This window comes from Ranitomeya variabilis, chromosome 4 (assembly GCF_051348905.1).
Source record: "Ranitomeya variabilis isolate aRanVar5 chromosome 4, aRanVar5.hap1, whole genome shotgun sequence".
NCBI lineage: Eukaryota > Metazoa > Chordata > Amphibia > Anura > Dendrobatidae > Ranitomeya > Ranitomeya variabilis.
Window position 1 is genome coordinate 748,188,865 of NC_135235.1, and position 23,472 is coordinate 748,212,336.

General features: G+C 49.3%; 1 protein-coding gene across 2 annotated transcripts in view; it reads right to left on the reverse strand.

Annotated features, from left to right (window-relative positions):
- Positions 1–23,472, reverse strand: part of DNAH9 (dynein axonemal heavy chain 9) — a 188,418-nt gene that overhangs the window by 36,974 nt on the left and 127,972 nt on the right. For both annotated transcript variants that reach the window (XM_077254615.1, XM_077254614.1), the window contains 8 exons: positions 21,849–22,037; positions 18,244–18,479; positions 18,045–18,167; positions 15,632–15,836; positions 4,472–4,636; positions 4,207–4,347; positions 3,659–3,829; positions 3,451–3,573 (listed from right to left, as the gene is read on the reverse strand). In XM_077254615.1, the coding sequence (XP_077110730.1) occupies positions 3,451–3,573; positions 3,659–3,829; positions 4,207–4,347; positions 4,472–4,636; positions 15,632–15,836; positions 18,045–18,167; positions 18,244–18,479; positions 21,849–22,037 (1,353 nt within the window). The remainder of the gene's footprint in view (positions 1–3,450; positions 3,574–3,658; positions 3,830–4,206; positions 4,348–4,471; positions 4,637–15,631; positions 15,837–18,044; positions 18,168–18,243; positions 18,480–21,848; positions 22,038–23,472) is intronic.

Here is a 23,472-nt window from a genome sequence, read left to right on the forward strand (position 1 = left end):
TGTGTCGGTATGTATGTACAGCGGGGGACGTTCTGTGTTGGTATGTATGTACATCGGGGACGTCCTGTGTCGGTAATGTATGTACAGCGGGGGACGTCCTGTGTCTGTATGTCTGTACAGCGGGGGACGTCCTGTGTCGGTATGTATGTACAGTGGGGGACATCCTGTGTCGGTATGTATGTACAGAGGAGGACGTCCTGTGTCGGTTTGTATGTACAGCGGGGGACATCCTGTCTCGGTATGTATGTACAGCGGGGGACATCCTGTGTCAGTATGTATGTACAGCGGGGGACGTCCTGTGTTGGTATGTATGTACAGCAGGGGACGTCCTGTGTCGGTATGTACAGCGGGGGACATCCTGTGTCGGTATGTATGTACAGCGGGGGACATCCTGTGTCGATATGTATGTACAGCGGGGGACGTCCTGTGTCGGTATGTATGTACATCGGGGACGTCCTGTGTCGGTATGTATGTACAGCGGGGGACGTCCTGTGTCGGTATGTATGTACAGCGGGGGACATCCTGTGTCGGTATGTATGTACAGCGGGGGACATCCTGTGTCGGTATGTATGTACAGCAGGGGACGTCCTGTGTCGGTATGTATGTACAGCGGGGGACGTCCTGTGTCTGTATGTATGTACAGCGGGGGACGTCCTGTGTCGGTATGTATGTACAGTGGGGGACGTCCTGTGTCGGTATGTATGTACAGCGGGGGACATCCTGTGTCGGTATGTATGTACAGAGGAGGACGTCCTGTGTCGGTAATGTATGTACAGCGGGGGACGTCCTGTGTCTGTATGTCTGTACAGCGGGGGACGTCCTGTGTCGGTATGTATGTACAGTGGGGGACATCCTGTGTCGGTATGTATGTACAGAGGAGGACGTCCTGTGTCGGTTTGTATGTACAGCGGGGGACATCCTGTCTCGGAATGTATGTACAGCGGGGGACATCCTGTGTCAGTATGTATGTACAGCGGGGGACGTCCTGTGTTGGTATGTATGTACAGCAGGGGACGTCCTGTGTCGGTATGTACAGCGGGGGACATCCTGTGTCGGTATGTATGTACAGCGGGGGACATCCTGTGTCGATATGTATGTACAGCGGGGGACGTCCTGTGTCGGTAGGTATGTACATCGGGGACGTCCTGTGTCGGTATGTATGTACAGCGGGGGACGTCCTGTGTCGGTATGTATGTACAGCGGGGGACATCCTGTGTCGGTATGTATGTACAGCGGGGGACGTCCTGTGTCGGTATGTATGTACAGCGGGGGACGTTCTGTGTTGGTATGTATGTACATCGGGGACGTCCTGTGTCGGTATGTATGTACAGCGGGGGACGTCCTGTGTCTGTATGTATGTACAGCGGGGGACGTCCTGTGTCGGTATGTATGTACAGTGGGGGACGTCCTGTGTCGGTATGTATGTACATCGGGGACGTCCTGTGTCGGTATGTATGTACATCGGGGACGTCCTGTGTCAGTATGTATGTACAGCGGGGGACATCCTGTGTCGGTATGTATGTACAGCGGGGGACATCCTGTGTCGGTATGTATGTACAGCAGGGGACGTCCTGTGTCGGTATGTATGTACAGCGGGGGACGTTCTGTGTTGGTATGTATGTACATCGGGGACGTCCTGTGTCGGTATGTATGTACAGCGGGGGACGTCCTGTGTCTGTATGTATGTACAGCGGGGGACGTCCTGTGTCGGTATGTATGTACAGTGGGGGACGTCCTGTGTCGGTATGTATGTACAGCGGGGGACATCCTGTGTCAGTATGTATGTACAGAGGAGGACGTCCTGTGTCGGTAATGTATGTACAGCGGGGGACGTCCTGTGTCTGTATGTCTGTACAGCGGGGGACGTCCTGTGTCGGTATGTATGTACAGTGGGGGACATCCTGTGTCGGTATGTATGTACAGAGGAGGACGTCCTGTGTCGGTTTGTATGTACAGCGGGGGACATCCTGTCTCGGTATGTATGTACAGCGGGGGACATCCTGTGTCAGTATGTATGTACAGCGGGGGACATCCTGTGTTGGTATGTATGTACAGCAGGGGACGTCCTGTGTTGGTATGTATGTACAGCAGGGGACGTCCTGTGTCGGTATGTACAGCGGGGGACATCCTGTGTCGGTATGTATGTACAGCAGGGGACGTCCTGTGTCGGTATGTATGTACATCGGAGACGTCCTGTGTCGGTATGTATGTACAGCGGGAAACGTCCTGTGTCTGTATGTATGTACAGCGGGGGACGTCCTGTGTCGGTATGTATGTACAGCGGGGGACATCCTGTGTCGGTATGTATGAACAGCGGGGGACGTCCTGTGTCGGTATGTATGTACAGCGGGTGACGTCCTGTGTCGGTATGTATGTACAGCGGGGGACGTCCTGTGTCGGTATGTATGTACAGTGGGGGACGTCCTGTGTCGGTATGTATGTACAGTGGGGGACGTCCTGTGTCGGTATGTATGTACAGCGGGGGACATCCTGTGTCGGTATGTATGTACAGCGGGGGACATCCTGTGTCAGTATGTATGTACAGAGGAGGACGTCCTGTGTCGGTATGTATGTACAGCGGGGGACATCCTGTGTCGGTATGTATGTACAGCGGGGGACATCCTGTGTCAGTATGTATGTACAGAGGAGGACGTCCTGTGTCGGTATGTATGTACAGAGGAGGACGTCCTGTGTCGGTATGTATGTACAGCGGGGGACGTTCTGTGTCGGTATGTATGTACAGCGGGGGACGTCCTGTGTCGGTATGTATGTACAGCGGGGGACGTCCTGTGTCTGTATGTATGTACAGCGGTGGACGTCCTGTGTTGGTATGTATGTACAGCAGGGGACGTCCTGTGTCGGTATGTATGTACAGCGGGGGACTTCCTGTGTCGGTATGTATGTACAGCGGGGGACATCCTGTGTCGGTATGTATGTACAGTGGGGGACGTCCTGTGTCGGTATGTATGTACAGCGGGGGACGTCCTGTGTCGGTATGTATGTACAGCGGGGGACATCCTGTGTCGGTATGTATGTACAGAGGAGGACGTCCTGTGTCGGTATGTATGTACAGCAGGGGACGTCCTGTGTCAGTATGTATGTACAGCGGGGGACATCCTGTGTCGGTATGTACAGCGGGGGACGTCCTGTGTCGGTATGTATGTACAGCGGGGGACGTCCTGTGTCGGTATGTACAGCGGGGGACGTCCTGTGTTGGTATGTACAGCGGGGGCGTCCTGTGTCGGTATGTATGTACAGCGGGGGACATCCTGTGTCGGTATGTACAGCGGGGGACGTCCTGTGTCGGTATGTATGTACAGCGGGGGACGTCCTGTGTCGGTATGTATGTACAGCGGGGGATGTCCTGTGTCGGTATGTATGTACAGCGGGGGACATCCTGTGTATGTATGTACAGTACATCAGGGCCCCCCGCATTAGTGTTGCACCCACCTTGATGCCACCCCAGGACTGGTTGGAGAGGAAGTCCACGGGGCTGCTGAGGCCAGGCTGAGCCGGGTATCTCAGGAGAAAGTCTAACTCTGCGGAGTTTATCTCTTTATTCATTAGCAGGATCTGCAGGAGAGAAGACGAGATGTTCCTGTTTGCTGCATTCCGGATGATAAGACGGTCGGTGACGGAGTGTTGGACCCGGAGGTACCTGGAAGGCAAGTTGTGCCGTGTATGTCAGCTTGTCGCACTCGAACAGCCCCCTGGTGGTGTACTGGAACACAGAGAAGGTGATGCTGTCGATCAGGTTGGTCACCCGCTGCTTCAGCACCTCGTCTGTCGGAGCCTTCTGCACGGCCTGCTGGAAAACCACGCTGAAAGCCTGGGAAGGACACAAAGCCCATGTTATAGCGCAGGAGTCACCTATGCATGCATCAAACCAGGAAGGGCTCCATCATTGGAGGAATCAATCGTGGATTACCTGCCTATCTAGGCTCCAGCACTAAATCGGAAGCCTTTTTTTCAAAAGTAACTATCCGCATACTACCAACTGAAACCAGACTGATAATTAGTCTTCACAGCAAGCAGAAAAGCGATATGTTCTTGCTTTAGCAGTCATGAGTGTACTTTGCTGACATCTAGTGGTTACATATGAAAACTTCATTGTTTTATTCATTTTTTTCTCATTGACTAAATAAAGGAATACCGCAATAAGTAAATGGGTCTTTTGTGTGATGACTGCCTGTGGGGGGCTCTGACCTTCAGGGAGAACTGGTACATGGGATGGATCTTGTTCAGGTCGTTCATGATGAAGTAGAGCAGTGAGGCGCGGGCGGCGGCGGGGCGATAGTGCTCCCGGGCTTCGTTCAGTTTCACTTCCGTCACTTTGGCTTCTTGAACCTGGAGATAAAAAAAATACAAACAATTCACCGAAGTCTTCTACATCTGGCGTTTGCGGAGAGACGCTCCCCTAATAACGTGTTTGGGAATTGCTCTTTAAGCAGTTGTCTCGCCTATCACTTGCCTTCTCTTCGATTTCGGCCGCCGTCTTCTTGGTGATCTCCAGGTTCTCCACCAGTTCCACGTCCCCGAGGAAGTTTCCAGAGGCGGACGACAGGCGGGACAGCAGGTTGTCCTCCAGGGTCTTCAGGGTGATCTTGAACCCGTTCTGCTGTTTGGTCAGATTGGACTGGAACAAGAAAAGAAAGTCACATGAATCAGGACCGCGTCAAGATCCGGATATGATCCATCCGTGAATCCACCTGACTACCTGCCTGTCTAGGCTCCAGCAGTAAATCTGCAGTTATTCCTCCAAAGTAAATGATATTTGGTATTTTCAGCAAGCAGAAAAGTGAGATGTTCTAGCTTTAGTATTAAGGAGTGTACTATGCTGACATCTAGTGGTCAAATATCAATACTACAATGTTTTATCATTTTTTGTTTTCTTTTTATTCTTTGGCCAAATAATAAAAAGATCTGGTATATCAGTCTCTTTTCTGATGACCACATCCCTTTAAGGTGCTGCAGTATTACAAATACCATTTAAAGACCCAGATTCTCACATGGTATTTATAATTCTGCTCTCACTTCGATAACAGTGGGGAATATTAGCCAACAAAATAGCTCCAGACCAATCATGGAGATGCATGAGTCATAAAATTCCTGCTCCAACAGCAAAACAGCCGCCATTTTTCCATGAGATCAGAGAGAAATTAGTTGACATTTAATCTTTACAGCAAGCTGAAAAGCAAGATCTTTTTGCTCCACCATTCAAGACTGTACAATGCTGACATCTAGTGGTCAAATAGGAAAACTACAATGTTTTTATCATTTCTGTTTCTTTGTTAAAAAAAAGTCACCTGCCTGAGGACAGCATCCCCTTAAGATGTTGCAGTGACATAAATATCATGTGACCAGACCGTTTTTGTCACATGATTATATATATATATATATATATATATATATATATATATATATCCACTGTATGTATATATATATATATATATATATATATATATATATATATATATATATACATACAGTGGATATATATATCTCTATCTATCTATCTAATATATATATATATATATATATATATATATATATATATATATATATATATATATATACATATACACACACACATATACATATATATTACCATCCTCCGCACCCCAGTCAGTACCACAAGTCCCAGCTCTGCTTCCAGAAACTTCTGAGAGGAAGATGAACAAAGAATTGCGATAGTGATCAGGCGCCTTAAGGAGCGCCTGTCCCCGCCGCGGACGCCCGTCTTAATCTGAGCATCTCTGATTGCGGCCGCATCTTCCAGGATGTGTTTGTATTGAAAAGTGAGAAATGTTCCGATTCATCTTCCCTCCTGATTACTGCAGATAAGAGACTTTCCTCGCGCATGGAATTATCCGTCTATCTCACAACGAGGCAGCAACATTTATTTTCCAAAGTCCAAATATTTTAAAGGGAAATGTCACATCACATATTTTTACTGGGCAGAAAGATGTATCAGCCCCATAGATGGCGCTCCGACGCACGAATCTGTGCTATCCTGGCCCCTCCATTACTACAAACGAGATTGCTGACTGTACCCAATGAAGAGCGACTGCAGGGAGGAGATTGCTGACAGTACCCAAAGGAGAAGCGACTGCAGGGAGGAGATTGCTGACAGTACCCAAAGGAAGAGCGGCTGCAGGGAGGAGATTGCTGACAGTACCCAAAGGAAGAGCGACTACAGGGAGGAGATTGCTGACCGTACCCAAAGGAAGAGCGGCTGCAGGGAGGAGATTGCTGACAGTACCCAAAGAAAGAGCGACTGCAGGGAGGAGATTGCTGACAGTACCCAAAGGAGGAGCAACTGCAGGGAGGAGATTGCTGACAGTACCCAAAGGAGAAGCGACTGCAGGGAGGAGATTGCTGACAGTACCCAAAGGAAGAGCGACTGCAGGGAGGAGATTGCTGACAGTACCCAAAGGAAGAGCGACTGCAGGGAGGAGATTGCTGACAGTACCCAAAGGAAGAGCGACTGCAGGGAGGACATTGCTGACAGTACCCAAAGGAGAAGCGACTGCAGGGAGAAGATTGCTGACAGTACCCAAAGGAAGAGCGGCTGCAGGGAGGAGATTGCTGACAGTACCCAAAGGAAGAGCGACTGCAGGGAGGAGATTGCTGACCGTACCCAAAGGAAGAGCGGCTGCAGGGAGGAGATTGCTGACAGTACCCAAAGAAAGAGCGACTGCAGGGAGGAGATTGCTGACAGTACCCAAAGGAGGAGCAACTGCAGGGAGGAGATTGCTGACAGTACCCAAAGGAGAAGCGACTGCAGGGAGGAGATTGCTGACAGTACCCAAAGGAGGAGCGACTGCAGGGAGGAGATTGCTGACAGTACCCAAAGGAAGAGCGACTGCAGGGAGGACATTGCTGACAGTACCCAAAGGAAGAGCGACTGCAGGGAGGACATTGCTGACAGTACCCAAAGGAGAAGCGACTGCAGGGAGAAGATTGCTGACAGTACCCAAAGGAAGAGCGGCTGCAGGGAGGAGATTGCTGACAGTACCCAAAGGAAGAGCGACTGCAGGGAGGAGATTGCTGACCGTACCCAAAGGAAGAGCGGCTGCAGGGAGGAGATTGCTGACAGTACCCAAAGGAAGAGCGACTGCAGGGAGGAGATTACTGACAGTACCCAAAGGAGGAGCGACTGCAGGGAGGAGATTGCTGACAGTACCCAAAGGAAGAACGGCTGCAGGGAGGAGATTGCTGACAGTACCCAAAGGAAGAGCGACTGCAGGGAGGAGATTGCTGACAGTACCCAAAGGAAGAGCGACTGCAGGGAGGAGATTGCTGACAGTACCCAAAGGAAGAGCGACTGCAGGTAGGAGATTGCTGACAGTACCCAAAGGAAGAGCGACTGCAGGGAGGAGATTGCTGACAGTACCCAAAGGAAGAGCGACTGCAGGGAGGAGATTGCTGACCGTACCCAAAGGAAGTGCAGCTGCAGGGAGGAGATTGCTGACAGTACCCAAAGGAAGTGCAGCTGCAGGGAGGAGATTGCTGACAGTACCCAAAGGAGGAGCGACTGCAGGGAGGAAACTGCTGATAGTACCCAAAGGAAGAGCGACTGCAGGGAGGAGATTGCTGACCGTACCCAAAGGAAGTGCAGCTGCAGGGAGGAGATTGCTGACAGTACCCAAAGGAGGAGCGACTGCTGGGAGGAGATTGCTGACAGTACCCAAAGGAGGAGCGACTGCAGGGAGGAGATTGCTGACTGAACCCAAAGGAAGAGCGGCTGCAGGGAGGAGATTGCTGACAGTACCCAAAGGAAAAGCGACTGCAGGGAGGAGATTGCTGACTGAACCCAAAGGAAGAGCGGCTGCAGGGAGGAAACTGCTGACAGTACACAAAGGAGGAGCGACTGCAGGGAGGAGATTGCTGACAGTACCCAAAGGAGGAGCGACTGCAGGGAGGAGATTGCTGACTGAACCCAAAGGAAGAGCGGCTGCAGGGAGGAGATTGCTGACAGTACCCAAAGGAGGAGCAACTGCAGGGATGAGATTGCTGACAGTACCCAAAGGAGGAGCGACTGCAGGGAGGAAACTGCTGACAGTACACAAAGGAAGAGCGACTGCAGGGAGGAGATTGCTGACAGTACCCAAAGGAAAAGCGACTGCAGGGAGGAGATTGCTGACAGTACCCAAAGGAAGAGCGGCTGCAGGGAGGAGATTGCTGACAGTACCCAAAGGAAGAGCGGCTGCAGGGAGGAGATTGCTGACAGTACCCAAAGGAAGAACGGCTGCAGAGAGGAGATTGCTGACAGTACCCAAAGGAAGAGCGACTGCAGGGAGGAGATTGGTGACAGCACCCAAAGGAGAAGCGGCTGCAGGGAGGGGATTATTGACAGTACCCAAAGGAAGAGCGACTGCAGGGAGGAGATTGCTGACTGAACCCAAAGGAAGAGCGACTGCAGGGAGGAGATTGCTGACAGTACCCAAAGGAAGAGCGACTGCAGGGAGGAGATTGCTGACAGTACCCAAAGGAAGAACGGCTGCAGAGAGGAGATTGCTGACAGTACCCAAAGGAGGAGCGACTGCAGGGAGGAGATTGCTGACAGTACCCAAAGGATGAGGGGCTGCAGGGAGGAGATTGCTGACAGTACCCAAAGGAAGAGCGACTGCAGGGAGGAGTGTTGTGAAATTGGATTCTGGGCTCCCCCGGTGGCCACTTGTGGAATTGTACTTGTGTGCATCATCCCCTCTGTTCACCTGCTCCTATCAGGATGTGGAAGTCGCTATATAACCTTGCTCCTCTGTCAGTTTCATGCCGGTCAACAATGTAATCAGAAGCCTTCTGTGCATGTTCCTGCTACTAGACAACTCCTAGCTAAGTTGGACTTTTGTCCTTGTGTGTTTTTGCATTTTGTTCCTGTTCACAGCTGCTGTTTCGTTACTGTGTCTGGAAAGCTCTTGTGAGCGGAAATTGCCACTCTGGTGTTATGAGTTAATGCTAGAGTCTTAAAGTAATTTCTGGATGGTGTTTTGAGAGGGTTTTCTGCTGACCATGAAAGTGCCCTTTCTGTCTTCATGCTATCTAGTAAGCGGACCTCGATTTTGCTAAACCTATTTTCATACTACGTTTGTCATTTCATCTAAAATCACCGCCAATATATGTGGGGGCCTCTGTCTGCCTTTTGGGAAAATTTCTCTAGAGGTGAGCCAGGACTGTCTTTTCCTCTGCTAGGATTAGGTAGTTCTCCGGCTGGCGCTGGGCATCTAGGGATAAAAAACGTAGGCATGCTACCCGGCCACTTCTAGTTGTGCGGCAGGTTTAGTTCATGGTCAGTATAGTTTCCATCTTCCAAGAGCTAGTTCTCATGTATGCTGGGCTATGTTCTCTCGCCATTGAGAATCATGACAGTTTGACCGGCCCGAAAAAGGGTTAAATTACTGGCTGAGAAAGGAGAGAAAAAAGAAGTCTGCTACAATTTTTATTTTTTATTTTTTTTCCCTCTAGTTCTGAGTGTGCTCTTAATTGAATCACTTGCTAGTTTGCCTATGCTGCAGCCTTCCTCTCTTTCTCTCCTTCTAATCCTTGAATGGCTCTGTGTTCACCTGTTTCAAATGGATCTTCAGAGTGTAGCTACAGGTTTGAATAATCTCACCACAAAGGTACAAAATTTGCAAGATTTTGTTGTTCATGCACCTATGTCTGAGCCTAGAATTCCTTTGCCTGAATTCTTCTCAGGGAATAGATCTCACTTTCAAAATTTTAAAAATAATTGCAAATTGTTTTTGTCCCTGAAGTCTCGCTCTGCCGGAGACCCTGCACAGCAGGTCAGGATTGTAATTTCCTTGCTCCGGGGCGACCCTCAGGACTGGGCTTTTGCATTGGCACCAGGGGATCCTGCGTTGCTCAATGTGGATGCGTTTTTTCTGGCCTTGGGGTTGCTTTATGAGGAACCTCATTTAGAGCTTCAGGCGGAAAAGGCCTTGATGTCCTTGTCTCAGGGGCAAGATGAAGCTGAAATATACTGCCAAAAATTCCGCAAATGGTCTGTGCTTACTCAGTGGAATGAGTGCGCCCTGGCGGCGATTTTCAGAGAAGGTCTCTCTGATGCCATTAAGGATGTTATGGTGGGGTTCCCTGTGCCTGCGAGTCTGAATGAGTCCATGACGATGGCTATTCAGATCGATAGGCGTCTGCGGGAGCGCAAACCTGTGCACCATTTGGCGGTGTCTACTGAGAAAACGCCAGAAAATATGCAATGTGATAGAATTCTGTCCAGAAGCGAGCGGCAGAATTTTAGACGAAAAAATGGGTTGTGCTTCTATTGTGGTGATTCAACTCATGTTATATCAGCATGCTTTAAGCGTACTAAGAAGCCTGACAAGTCTGTTTCAATTAGCACTTTACAGTCTAAGTTTATTCTATCTGTGACCCTGATTTGTTCTTTGTCATCTATTACCGCGGACGCCTATGTCGACTCTGGCGCTGCTTTGAGTCTTATGGATTGGTCCTTTGCCAAACGCTGTGGGTATGATTTGGAGCCATTGGAGGCTTCGATACCTCTGAAAGGGATTGACTCCACCCCATTGGCTAGTAATAAACCACAATACTGGACACAAGTGACTATGCGTGTTAATCCGGATCACCAGGAGGTTATTCGCTTTCTGGTACTGTATAATCTACATGATGTTTTGGTGCTGGGATTGCCATGGCTGCAATCTCATAACCCAGTCCTCAACTGGAGAGCTATGTCTGTGTTAAGCTGGGGATGTAAAGGAACTCATGGGGACGTACCTTTGGTTTCCATTTCATCATCTATTCCCTCTGAGATTCCTGAATTCTTGTCTGACTTTCGTGACGTTTTTGAAGAACCCAAGGTTGGTTCACTACCTCCGCACCGGGAGTGCGATTGTGCCATAGACTTGATCCCGGGTAGTAAATACCCTAAGGGTCGTTTATTTAATCTGTCTGTGCCTGAACACGCGGCTATGCGAGAATATATAAAGGAGTCCTTGGAAAAGGGACATATTCGTCCTTCGTCATCTCCCTTAGGAGCCGGTTTTTTCTTTGTGTCTAAGAAAGACGGCTCTTTGAGGCCGTGTATTGATTATCGACTTTTGAATAAAATCACGGTTAAATATCAATATCCGTTACCACTGCTTACTGATTTGTTTGCTCGTATAAAGGGGGCCAAGTGGTTCTCTAAGATTGATCTCCGTGGGGCGTATAATTTGGTGCGAATCAAGCAGGGGGATGAGTGGAAAACCGCATTTAATACGCCCGAGGGCCATTTTGAGTATTTGGTGATGCCTTTTGGTCTTTCAAATGCCCCTTCAGTCTTCCAGTCCTTTATGCATGACATTTTCCGCGATTATTTGGATAAATTTATGATTGTGTATCTGGATGATATTCTGATTTTTTCGGATGACTGGGACTCTCATGTCCAGCTGGTCAGGAGGGTTTTTCAGGTTTTGCGGTCTAATTCCTTGTGTGTGAAGGGTTCTAAGTGTGTTTTTGGGGTTCAAAAGATTTCCTTCTTGGGATACATTTTTTCCCCCTCTTCCATCGAGATGGATCCTGTCAAGGTTCAGGCTATTGGTGATTGGACGCAACCCTCTTCTCTTAAGAGTCTTCAGAAATTTTTGGGCTTTGCTAACTTTTATCGTCGATTTATTGCTGGTTTTTCTGATGTTGTAAAACCATTGACTGATTTGACTAAGAAGGGTGCTGATGTTGCTGATTGGTCCCCTGATGCTGTGGAGGCCTTTCGGGAGCTCAAGCGCCGCTTTTCTTCCGCCCCAGTGTTGCGTCAGCCTGATGTTGCTCTTCCTTTTCAGGTTGAGGTCGACGCTTCTGAGATCGGAGCTGGGGCAGTGTTGTCGCAGAGAAGTTCCGACTGCTCCGTGATGAGACCTTGTGCCTTTTTTTCCCGTAAATTTTCGCCCGCCGAGCGGAATTATGATATTGGGAATCGGGAGCTTTTGGCCATGAAGTGGGCTTTTGAGGAGTGGCGTCACTGGCTTGAGGGGGCCAGACATCAGGTGGTGGTATTGACTGACCACAAAAATTTAATTTACCTTGAGTCTGCCAGGCGCCTGAATCCTAGACAGGCGCGCTGGTCGTTGTTTTTCTCTCGGTTTAATTTTGTGGTGTCTTACCTACCGGTTTCTAAGAATGTTAAGGCGGATGCCCTTTCTAGGAGTTTTGAGCCTGACTCCCCTGGTAATTCTGAGCCCACAGGTATCCTTAAAGATGGAGTGATATTGTCTGCCGTTTCTCCAGACCTGCGGCGGGCCTTGCAGGAGTTTCAGGCGGATAGACCTGATCGTTGCCCACCTGGTAGACTGTTTGTTCCTGATGATTGGACCAGTAGAATCATCTCTGAGGTTCATTCTTCTGCGTTGGCAGGTCATCCTGGAATCTTTGGTACCAGGGATTTGGTGGCAAGGTCCTTCTGGTGGCCTTCCCTGTCACGAGATGTGCGAGGCTTTGTGCAGTCTTGTGACGTTTGTGTTCGGGCCAAGCCTTGTTGTTCTCGGGCTAGTGGATTGTTGTTACCCTTGCCTATCCCGAAGAGGCCTTGGACGCACATCTCGATGGATTTTATTTCGGATCTGCCTGTTTCTCAGAAGATGTCTGTCATCTGGGTGGTGTGTGACCGTTTCTCTAAGATGGTCCATCTGGTTCCCTTGCCTAAGTTGCCTTCTTCTTCCGAGTTGGTTCCTCTGTTTTTTCAAAATGTTGTTCGTTTGCATGGTATTCCGGAGAATATCGTTTCTGACAGAGGGACCCAATTCGTGTCTAGATTTTGGCGGGCATTCTGTGCTAGGATGGGCATAGATTTGTCTTTTTCGTCTGCTTTCCATCCTCAGACTAATGGCCAGACCGAGCGGACTAATCAGACCTTGGAGACATATTTGAGGTGTTTTGTGTCTGCGGATCAGGATGATTGGGTTGCTTTTTTGCCTTTGGCGGAGTTCGCCCTCAATAATCGGGCCAGCTCTGCCACCTTGGTGTCCCCGTTTTTCTGTAATTCGGGGTTTCATCCTCGATTTTCCTCCGGTCAAGTGGAATCTTCGGATTGTCCTGGAGTGGATGCTGTGGTGGAGAGGTTGCATCAGATTTGGGGGCAGGTGGTGGACAATTTGAAGTTGTCCCAGGAGAAGACTCAGCTTTTTGCCAACCGCCGTCGTCGTGTTGGTCCTCGGCTTTGTGTTGGGGACTTGGTGTGGTTGTCTTCTCGTTTTGTCCCTATGAGGGTTTCTTCTCCTAAGTTTAAGCCTCGGTTCATCGGCCCGTACAAGATATTGGAGATTCTTAACCCTGTGTCCTTCCGTTTGGACCTCCCTGCATCCTTTTCGATTCATAATGTTTTTCATCGGTCATTGTTGCGCAGGTATGAGGTACCGGCTGTGCCTTCCGTTGAGCCTCCTGCTCCGGTGTTGGTTGAGGGTGAGTTGGAGTACGTTGTGGAAAAGATCTTAGACTCTCGTGTTTCCAGACGGAAACTCCAGTATCTGGTTAAATGGAAGGGATACGGTCAGGAGGATAATTCTTGGGTCACTGCCTCTGATGTTCATGCCTCCGATCTTGTCCGTGCCTTTCATAGGGCTCATCCTGATCGCCCTGGTGGTTCTGGTGAGGGTTCGGTGCCCCCTCCTTGAGGGGGGGGTACTGTTGTGAAATTGGATTCTGGGCTCCCCCGGTGGCCACTTGTGGAATTGTACTTGTGTGCATCATCCCCTCTGTTCACCTGCTCCTATCAGGATGTGGGAGTCGCTATATAACCTTGCTCCTCTGTCAGTTTCATGCCGGTCAACAATGTAATCAGAAGCCTTCTGTGCATGTTCCTGCTACTAGACAACTCCTAGCTAAGTTGGACTTTTGTCCTTGTGTGTTTTTGCATTTTGTTCCTGTTCACAGCTGCTATTTCGTTACTGTGTCTGGAAAGCTCTTGTGAGCGGAAATTGCCACTCTGGTGTTATGAGTTAATGCTAGAGTCTTAAAGTAATTTCTGGATGGTGTTTTGAGAGGGTTTTCTGCTGACCATGAAAGTGCCCTTTCTGTCTTCATGCTATCTAGTAAGCGGACCTCGATTTTGCTAAACCTATTTTCATACTACGTTTGTCATTTCATCTAAAATCACCGCCAATATATGTGGGGGCCTCTGTCTGCCTTTTGGGAAAATTTCTCTAGAGGTGAGCCAGGACTGTCTTTTCCTCTGCTAGGATTAGGTAGTTCTCCGGCTGGCGCTGGGCATCTAGGGATAAAAAACGTAGGCATGCTACCCGGCCACTTCTAGTTGTGCGGCAGGTTTAGTTCATGGTCAGTATAGTTTCCATCTTCCAAGAGCTAGTTCTCATATATGCTGGGCTATGTTCTCTCGCCATTGAGAATCATGACAGAGGAGATTACTGACAGTATCCAAAGGAAGAGCGACTGCAGGGAGGAGATTACTGACAGTACCCAAAGGAAGAGCGACTGCAGGGAGGAGATTGCTGACAGTACCCAAAGGAAGAGCGACTGCAGGGAGGAGATTGCTGACAGTACCCAAAGGAAGAGCGACTGCAGGGAGGAGATTGCTGACAGTACCCAAAGGAGGAGCGACTGCAGGGAGGAGATTGCTGACAGTACCCAAAGGAAGAGCGACTGCAGGGAGGAGATTGCTGACCGTACCCAAAGGGAGTGCAGCTGCAGGGAGGAGATTGCTGACAGTACCCAAAGGAGGAGCGACTGCTGGGAGGAGATTGCTGACAGTACCCAAAGGAGGAGCGACTGCAGGGAGGAGATTGCTGACTGAACCCAAAGGAAGAGCGGCTGCAGGGAGGAGATTGCTGACAGTACCCAAAGGAAGTGCAGCTGCAGGGAGGAGATTGCTGACAGTACCCAAAGGAGGAGCGACTGCTGGGAGGAGATTGCTGACAGTACCCAAAGGAGGAGCGACTGCAGGGAGGAGATTGCTGACTGAACCCAAAGGAAGAGCGGCTGCAGGGAGGAGATTGCTGACAGTACCCAAAGGAGGAGCGACTGCAGGGAGGAGATTGCTGACAGTACCCAAAGGAAGAGCGACTGCAGGGAGGAGATTGCTGACCGTACCCAAAGGAAGAGCGGCTGCAGGGAGGAGATTGCTGACAGTACCCAAAGGAAGAGCGGCTGCAGGGAGGAGATTGCTGACAGTACCCAAAGGAAGAGCGACTGCAGGGAGGAGATTGCTGACTGAACCCAAAGGAAGAGCGACTGCAGGGAGGAGATTGCTGACAGTACCCAAAGGAGGAGAGACTGCAGGGAGGAGATTGCTGACAGTACCCAAAGGAGGAGCGACTGCAGGGAGGAAACTGCTGACAGTACCCAAAGGAAGAGCGGCTGCAGAGAGGAGATTGCTGACAGTACCCAAAGGAGGAGCTACTGCAGGGAGGAGATTGCTGACAGTACCCAAAGGAAGAGCGGCTGCAGGGAGGAAATTGCTGACAGTACCAAAAGGAGGAGCGGCTGCAGGGAGGAGATTGCTGACAGTACCCAAAGGAAAAGCGGCTGCAGAGAATCTGTATGAAACTTTCGCTCTCTGGGAGGACACAGGTAATACATTTTCCCGCCCGTCTTATGACACATTATCATTGATGCTACACTTGGAGTTCGGCTGACGTTGCCACCTTCCAGCCCTCGCCATTACCTTCAGCTCCTCCAGGTCTGGCCGCTCCATGCTCACTACAGCCGCCAGCAGCTGGTCCTCCAGGCCATCTCGGGTGACTGTGAAGTTGATGAGAGTGCACTGCGCCTGCATCTCGGGCTGGTAATGCGGGTTGGCAAGTTTCGTGTGCAGGATCAAGCGGAAGTTGGGGCTGTACTCGCACTCCTTGTCACCAATCTTAATGCACCTGAGAGACGGAGAACAAGTGGAGGTCAGCTGAGTTCACAAGTGGATGCACTACGGGGAGCCATGAGTGCTGGGGTAGGATTGCGCTGTACATTGCGCCATTTTCGTCAGACTGACGGTGCCTCCTCTCCTCCAAAAAACATAGTAAAATATCATTAATAAGTACAAATCGTCCATGATGTGGCCACGTTGACTTTTAATTCTCGCCATTTTCAATATCTCTGCTTCCTATGCTTCCATCCATCATCTGAACGCCTGATCTCAGCACATCGTCCGGACGTATTCACATTCGCTGACAAGCAGTGATCTTGTAGATACGTAGGAAGCCCGTCATGTTACTGTGTCCGGTGTGCCGTACGGGAGTCTGTGAGTCACCTCTGTCTCCCATCGCCTGACATCGTCGTCTACTCTGCTGCCAGGCACCTGACAACAGTTCTCTGGCATCCTGCACGGGTGTCGGTAATGTCACTTAAAACCTGAGGACTCCCCAGATGCGCCTGTCGACTGTACTAACTGGCGTCTTAATGGGAACCTCACACTCCTAATAAGCACTCCCGAAGCACCGCTGAGGGGCGATCCTACGGGGTCAGGACATAACTTATGGACCGGTGGAGGTCCGACTGATGATTTGAGATGCCCTGTGGTCAGCATGGAGTGGCTGTACTCCGTCCCCTGCACATGCGCGGCCATCAGTGCATTCCAACGTGTATCTCACAGCCCCCTCCTCAGTATTGGTGGGGTCCCCCGATCGGTCTGCAAGGCGTCAGCTCTTTGGGTGGAGCAGGTGGTCATGTGTCTATGTGAGTGACAATCATCTGTCTAGTAGTGTAGATAGCACAATGGCAGAGGTGGCGGCCGCATCAGGTCCACTCACATGGAAAGACAACTCCCGACTACTGCTACCTTCAGTGTGCAGAGAGCAGCAGGTAAATCATCACTGGTGGAGAGGCCAGTGATGACATCAGTTCCTCTGCTGCGCTCTGCAGGGACCAAGCTCAGTAAGTATGCAGAGTGCAGCAGCCGATGATGATCTGACTGCTGCACTCTGCACATTCACCATCAACATACAGAGCAGAGAGGCCAAAGGCAACGTCAGTTCCTTTGCTGCGCTTTGCAGGGGCCAAGCTCAGTAAGTGTTCAGTGTGCAGCAGCCGATGATGATCTGACTGCTGCGCTCTGCACATTCACCATCACCATACAGAGCAGAGAGGCCAAAGGCAATGTCAGTTCCTCTGCTGCGCTCTGCAGGGGCCAAGCTCAGTAAGTGTTCAGTGTACAGAGTGCAGCAGTCGGTGATGATCTAACTGCTGCGCTCTGCACATTCACCATCACCATACAGAGCAGAGAGGCCAGTGACGACGTCAGTTCCTCTGCTGCGCTCTGCAGGGGCCAAGCTCAATAAGTGTGCAGAGCGCAGCAGCCGATGATGATCTGACTGCTGCACTCTGCACATTCACCATCAACATACAGAGCAGAGAGGCCAAAGGCAACGTCAGTTCCTTTGCTGCGTTTTGCAGGGGCCAAGCTCAGTAAGTGTTCAGTGTACAGAGTGCAGCAGTCGGTGATGATCTAACTGCTGCGCTCTGCACATTCACCATCACCGTACAGAGCAGAGAGGCCAAAGGCAATGTCAGTTCCTCTGCTGCGCTCTGCAGGGGCCAAGCTCAGTAAGTGTTCAGTGTGCAGAGTGCAGCATCCGATGATGATCTGACTGCTGCGCTCTGCACATTCACTATCACTGCACAGAGCAGAGAATCCAGTGACGATGCCAGTTCCTCTGCTGCGCTCTGCAGGGGCCAAGCTCAGTAAATGTTTAGTGCACAGAGAGCAGCAGTTGGTGATGATCTGACTGCTGCGCTCTGCATAGTCAGATCATCACTGGCTGCGCTGCTGAAGATGAGAAACCCATCAGTGATGGTGATGGCTCATTCAGGATTGCACAGTCCTCCTCCGAGTTGCCCTTGGAGTTGCATAAAGCTTCTGTAATTAAAGTGCACCTCTGCAATTGTAAACATCTGTTACCCATTCAGGGGGTACAACGGAGGTGATCTGCAACCTTACCCCAGGCTGAACCCTAAGCTCTGCCTCTTCACCTGCCCAGGGGATGGGTGATCGCTTTTTACGTACTGGATTATCCCTTTAATTGTGGGGTCATCTGTGAGAATACATGACGCTGGACCCCAGCTGTGCCTTCACTTTTTGGATTTACCTTCCTTTCTTGATGGTTTCTCTTCCCAGCAGGGGTCCCAGCACTGGATCCACGCTCTCCTCTAGGTTCTCGATCAGCACCACGTCCCCGCCAGCCAGCGCTTGCTCCAGGGTGTCCAGGTACCTGCAGAGAGTCGGCAGATGTCAGTGTGGCCTGCCTGGCACTATAGTGGGCGCGCTTCCACCACTCGGATACGAACCCTCTCTGTCCGATCCTGACCACTCGCAGCTCTTCTCCATACTTGTTCTTGATCCACTTGATCCCCTGTAGCTGGGGGTCCACCATGAGCGGCCATCTCTCACAGCTGGTGAGGATGGTTGCGTTCTCCGTTGACATGCGGTCGGCAGGAAGTCCTTCATTCTGCCAGGCTGCGATGTCGGCGTCATCAGTCAGCATGGTCAGGGGGTCCAGAGACTCGGTCACTGGGATGGGGACCTGGAGACAGAGAAGAGGTAATGAGGGGCAGCGAGAGGCTCGCATGTGCAGCGGACAAAGCTGGAGAGCAGCTACAGACGGTGACAGTTTGTGCCAGAGATACATAAGAGAAGAAGCAGAGTCCCCAGCAGCACAGAGTATTTCAGGATAGCTCTGTGCCGATGATATGGAGGGCAGTGATGCACACAGGATGGCGAGTGCGTCCTGCTTCCCTGGGCAGTGTGGCGGGTATTTTTCTGACAGACACGCGGCTGATGACCCCGGCTGTGAGACCCTTATGGATGTGCCCTCCTCCGTTCTGTCTCATTCCTCTCATACATAATCAGTAAATAACGCCGAGACCCCCGTGCCTCGCCACCGCTGATCTGCTGCACAAACAGCATAGTCCCAGCACGGCCCCCCCCGCTGACTCCTCCGCTATCCCCGAGCCGGTCCTCTAAATTCTTCTTACAGCATAGTCCCAGCACGGCCCCCCGCTGACTCCTCCACTATCCCCGGGCCGATCCTCTAAATTCATCTTCCCTGTATATAATCTGACTATTAACATGTATCCCAAAAGAAAAGTCACTGTCCCAATCTTAAAGGTGCAGGCAATCACCTCCTACTTATATTTCTGTCACACCGTGAGCAGCATTTATAATGCTTCCTGTCTGCATTCAGTCTGTAGGAGCTGACATCTCCCCGCCGCCCTGCTCACGCCGTGTCATGTACTGTATCTATGTATCTATGGTATCTGTATAATAGACACAGCTTTATCATGTACTGTATTTAAGGTAATTGAATAATAGACGCAGCTGTATCATGTACTGTATCTATGTATCTATGAGTATATGTGTAATAGACGCAGCTGTATCATGTACTATATCTTTGTATCTATGGTATGTGTATAATATTGGCAGCTGTATCATGTACTGTATCTATGTATCTATGATATTATTAGTATTTATTATTATAGCGCCATTTATTCCATGGCGCTTTACATGTGAGGAGGGGTATACATAATAAAAACAAGTACAGTAATCGTAAACAATACAAGTCACTGGTACAGGAGTAGAGAGGACCCTGCCCGCGATGGCTGACAATCTACAAGGGATGGGTGAGGATACAGTAGGCGAGGGTAGAGCTGGTCATGCAGCGGTTTGGTGGATAGGCGGTTACTGCAGGTTGTAGGCTTGCCGGAAGAGGTGGGTCTTCAGGTTCTTTATGAAGGTTTCGATGGTAGGCGAGAGTCTGATGTGTTGGGGTAGAGGGTTCCAGAGTAGGGGTGATGCGCGAGAGAAATCTTGTATACGATTGTGGGAAGAGGAGATAATAGGGGAGTAGAGAATGAGATCTTGTGAGGATCGGAGGTTGCATGCAGGTAAGTACCGGGAGACGAGGTCACAGATGTATGGAGGAGACAGGTTGTGGATGGCTTTGTATGTCATGGTTAGGCTTTTGTATTGGTGTCTCCTGGTAATGGAGAGCCAGTGAAGGAATTGACAGAGGGGAGAGGCCGGGGAATAGCGGGGGGACAGGTGGATTAGTCTGGCAGCTGAGTTTAGAATAGATTGGAGGGGTGCGAGCGTGTTAGAGGGGAGGCCACAGAGCAGGCAGGAGGTTACAGTAGTCGAGGCGGGAGATGATAAGGGCATGGGCTAGGGTTTTTGCAGATTCTTGGTTTAGGAATGTACGGATCCGTGAAATATTTTTGAGTTGAAGGTGGCAGGAAGTGGAAAGGGCTTGGATATGCGGTTTGAAGGAGAGATCAGTGTCAAGGATTACCTCAAGGCAGCGAGCTTGTGGGACTGGGGAGAGGGTCAGGCGTTTACTGTAATGGATAGGTTCGTTGGGGGGTCGCGTGAGATGGGGGAAAGATGATGAATTCTGTTTTGTCCATGTTAAGTTTTAGAAATCTAACGAAGAAGAAGGATGAAATAGCGGATAGACATTGAGGGATTCTGGTTAGTAGGGAGGTGATATCTGGTCCAGAGATATCTATACAATAGACGCAGCTGTATCATGTACTGCATCTATGGCATCTCTGTAATAGACGCAGCTGTATCATGGGCTGTATTTATGGTATCTGTATAATAGACCCAGCTGTATCATGTACTGTATCTATGGTATCTGTATAACAGACACGGCTGTATCATGTACTGTATCTATGTATCTATGGTATCCGTATAATAGATGCAGCTGTATCATGTACTGCATCTATGGTATCTATGTAATAGATGCAGCTATATCATGGGCTGTATTTATGGTATCTGTATAATAGACCCAGCTGTATCATGTACTGTATCTATGGTATCTCTATAACAGACACAGCTGTATCATGTACTGTATCTATGTATCTATGGTATCGGTATAATAGATGCAGCTGTATCATGTACTGCATCTATGGTATCTATGTAATAGACGCAGCTGTATCATGGGCTGTATTTATGGTATCTGTATAATAGACCCAGCTGTATCATGTACTGTATCTATGGTATCTCTATAACAGACACAGCTGTATCATGTACTGTATCAATGTATCTATGGTATCCGTATAATAGACCCAGCTGTGTCATGCACTGTATCTATGGTAGCTGTATAACAGACACAGCTGTATCATGTACAATATCTATGTATCTATGGTATCTGTATAATAGACGCAGCTGTATCATGTGCTGTATTTGTGTATCCATGATATCTGTATAATAGACGCAGCTGTATCATGTAGTGTATCTATGTATCTATGGTATTCGTATAATAGACGCAGCTGTATCATGTACTGTATCTATGTATCTATGGTATCTGTATAATAGACACAGCTGTATCATGTAGTGTATCTGTATAATAGACGCAGCTGTATCATGTACTGTATGTATGTATCTATGGTATCTGTATAATAGACGCAGCTGTATCATGTAGTGTATCAGTATAACAGATGCAGCTGTATCATGTACTGTATGTATGTATCTATGGTATCCGTATAATAGACGCAGCTGTATCATGTACTGTATCTATGTATCTATGGTATCCGTATAATAGACGCAGCTGTATCATGTACTGTATCTATGTATCTATGGTATCCGTATAATAGACGCAGCTGTATCATGTACTGTATCTATGTATCTATGGTATCCGTATAATAGACGGAGCTGTATCATGTACTGTATCAATGTATCTATGGTATCCATATAATAGATGCAGCTGTATCATATGCTCTATTTGTGTATTTATGGTATCTGTATAATAGACCCAGCTGTATTATGTACTGTATCTATGGTATCCGTATAATAGACGGAGCTGTATCATGTACTGTATCTAAGGTATCTGTATGATATACGCAGCTCTGGGTGTGACTGGAGTACTTCTTATCTGGGAAGGATGTGGGCTCACCTTCAGCTGCCCCAGGTACGGTTTCCAGGTCTTATCCATGAGGTCCTGTCGGTATTTCTTGGTGAAGTAGCCAAGGTAGGAGACGAAAGCGGTGATGACCAGGACGTCCCCACAGAGGGTGCTCTCTTGGAGCTTGAAATTCCTGACGGCTTCGGCCCACCTGATGTTCTCTGAGGCGAGTCCTCCCACCTACATCGGGGTCACCGAATTAGTGTGGAGATATGCGGCTGCCCCCTATGTGAGGTGCACTATCACATCCTACAGTTCTGGTCAGACCTCACTATGGCAGCTGTCATGGAGCACAGAAGGGCCAGGGCAGATGACAAACAGTTTATAGGGGAGCAATACTTTGTCCTCACAGTCCTACTCCATGCCGCCTCTTACTGTGACATGGGCAGCATCTACAATCTGTCTACATCTGGGTCACTGACTATACAGAGCGTATCAGTCAATGACAAACTCCTCTCGCCTGCTACACTCTGCATAAAAGCCACAGAGATGACAGAAGACGAGCAGCTAAAGAGTGAAGACAATATTCAATAAAGTGCAAGTCTGCATTCATTACTGAGAGCTGATCTTACATTTTATACTTTTTCTAACCCTAATCACAATAATGGTTAAACGTAGGTCTAAAGATAAGCTTAGTGTAGGGTTAGGCTTTGGATTAGTCCAAGTGCTTGTGTTGAGTTAGAGTTAGGCTAGGACATGGGTTAGGCCTAAGGTCAAGTTTAGGGATACTCTTTAGGCTAGGGATTGAGTTAGGTTTAAAGCTAAGGATAGGCTTGAAGCTAGAGTTTTGCCAAAGGTTAGGTTTAGGGCTAAGGATTGAGAAAAGCTTAAATGTAGGGTTAATCTTAGAATTAGAATTAAACTTAGAGCTTGGGTTAGCCTAAAGGCTAAAATTGGGATAGAGGTAGGCCTAAGGTTAGGGCTAGGGCTACTTTTTAGGCTAGGGATTGGATTAAGCTTAAAACTAGGATTTCACTAAGGGTTAGGCGTAGGGCTAGGGACTGGGTTAAGCTTAGGGCTAGGGTAAATCTTAAAGTTAGGATGAACACATATGGACGAATTACTTGTGCGAGGATCAGATTGCAATCCTCGGACTGACCGTTGGCTCTCATGACTGGAGCTTGACAGCTGCATAGAAGTACATGCTGTCACGCTCAGGTCAGGAGAGCTGACAGTCAGTCCGACGTTTGTCACGTGATCCTCGCTCGTGTAATACCGACGTCTGTCTGCACCCTTAGTGTTAAAATCAGAGCTAGGATCAGACTTAGGGTTAGCCTCAGGGCTAGGGACTGGTCTAGTCTTAATACTAGGCTTAGTCTTAGGGTTAACACTAGGGTTAGTTTTAATACTATGGATTGGGTTAGGATTAGAGCTAGAGCTAAGTTTAGATTTAGGGCTACTATATAGGCTAGGGATTTGATTAGGATTAGAGCTAAGGTTAGACTTAGGCTGCTTTCACACTAGCGTCCGTACGGGGCCGTCGCGCTGCGTCGGGCCGACGTACCGACGCATACTGTGCAAAAAATGCCCGACGTGGGCAGCGGAAGCAGTCTTAGGACGCTTCCGCTGCCCCATTGCAAGGTCCGGGGAGGAGGGGGCGGAGTTTCGGCCGCGC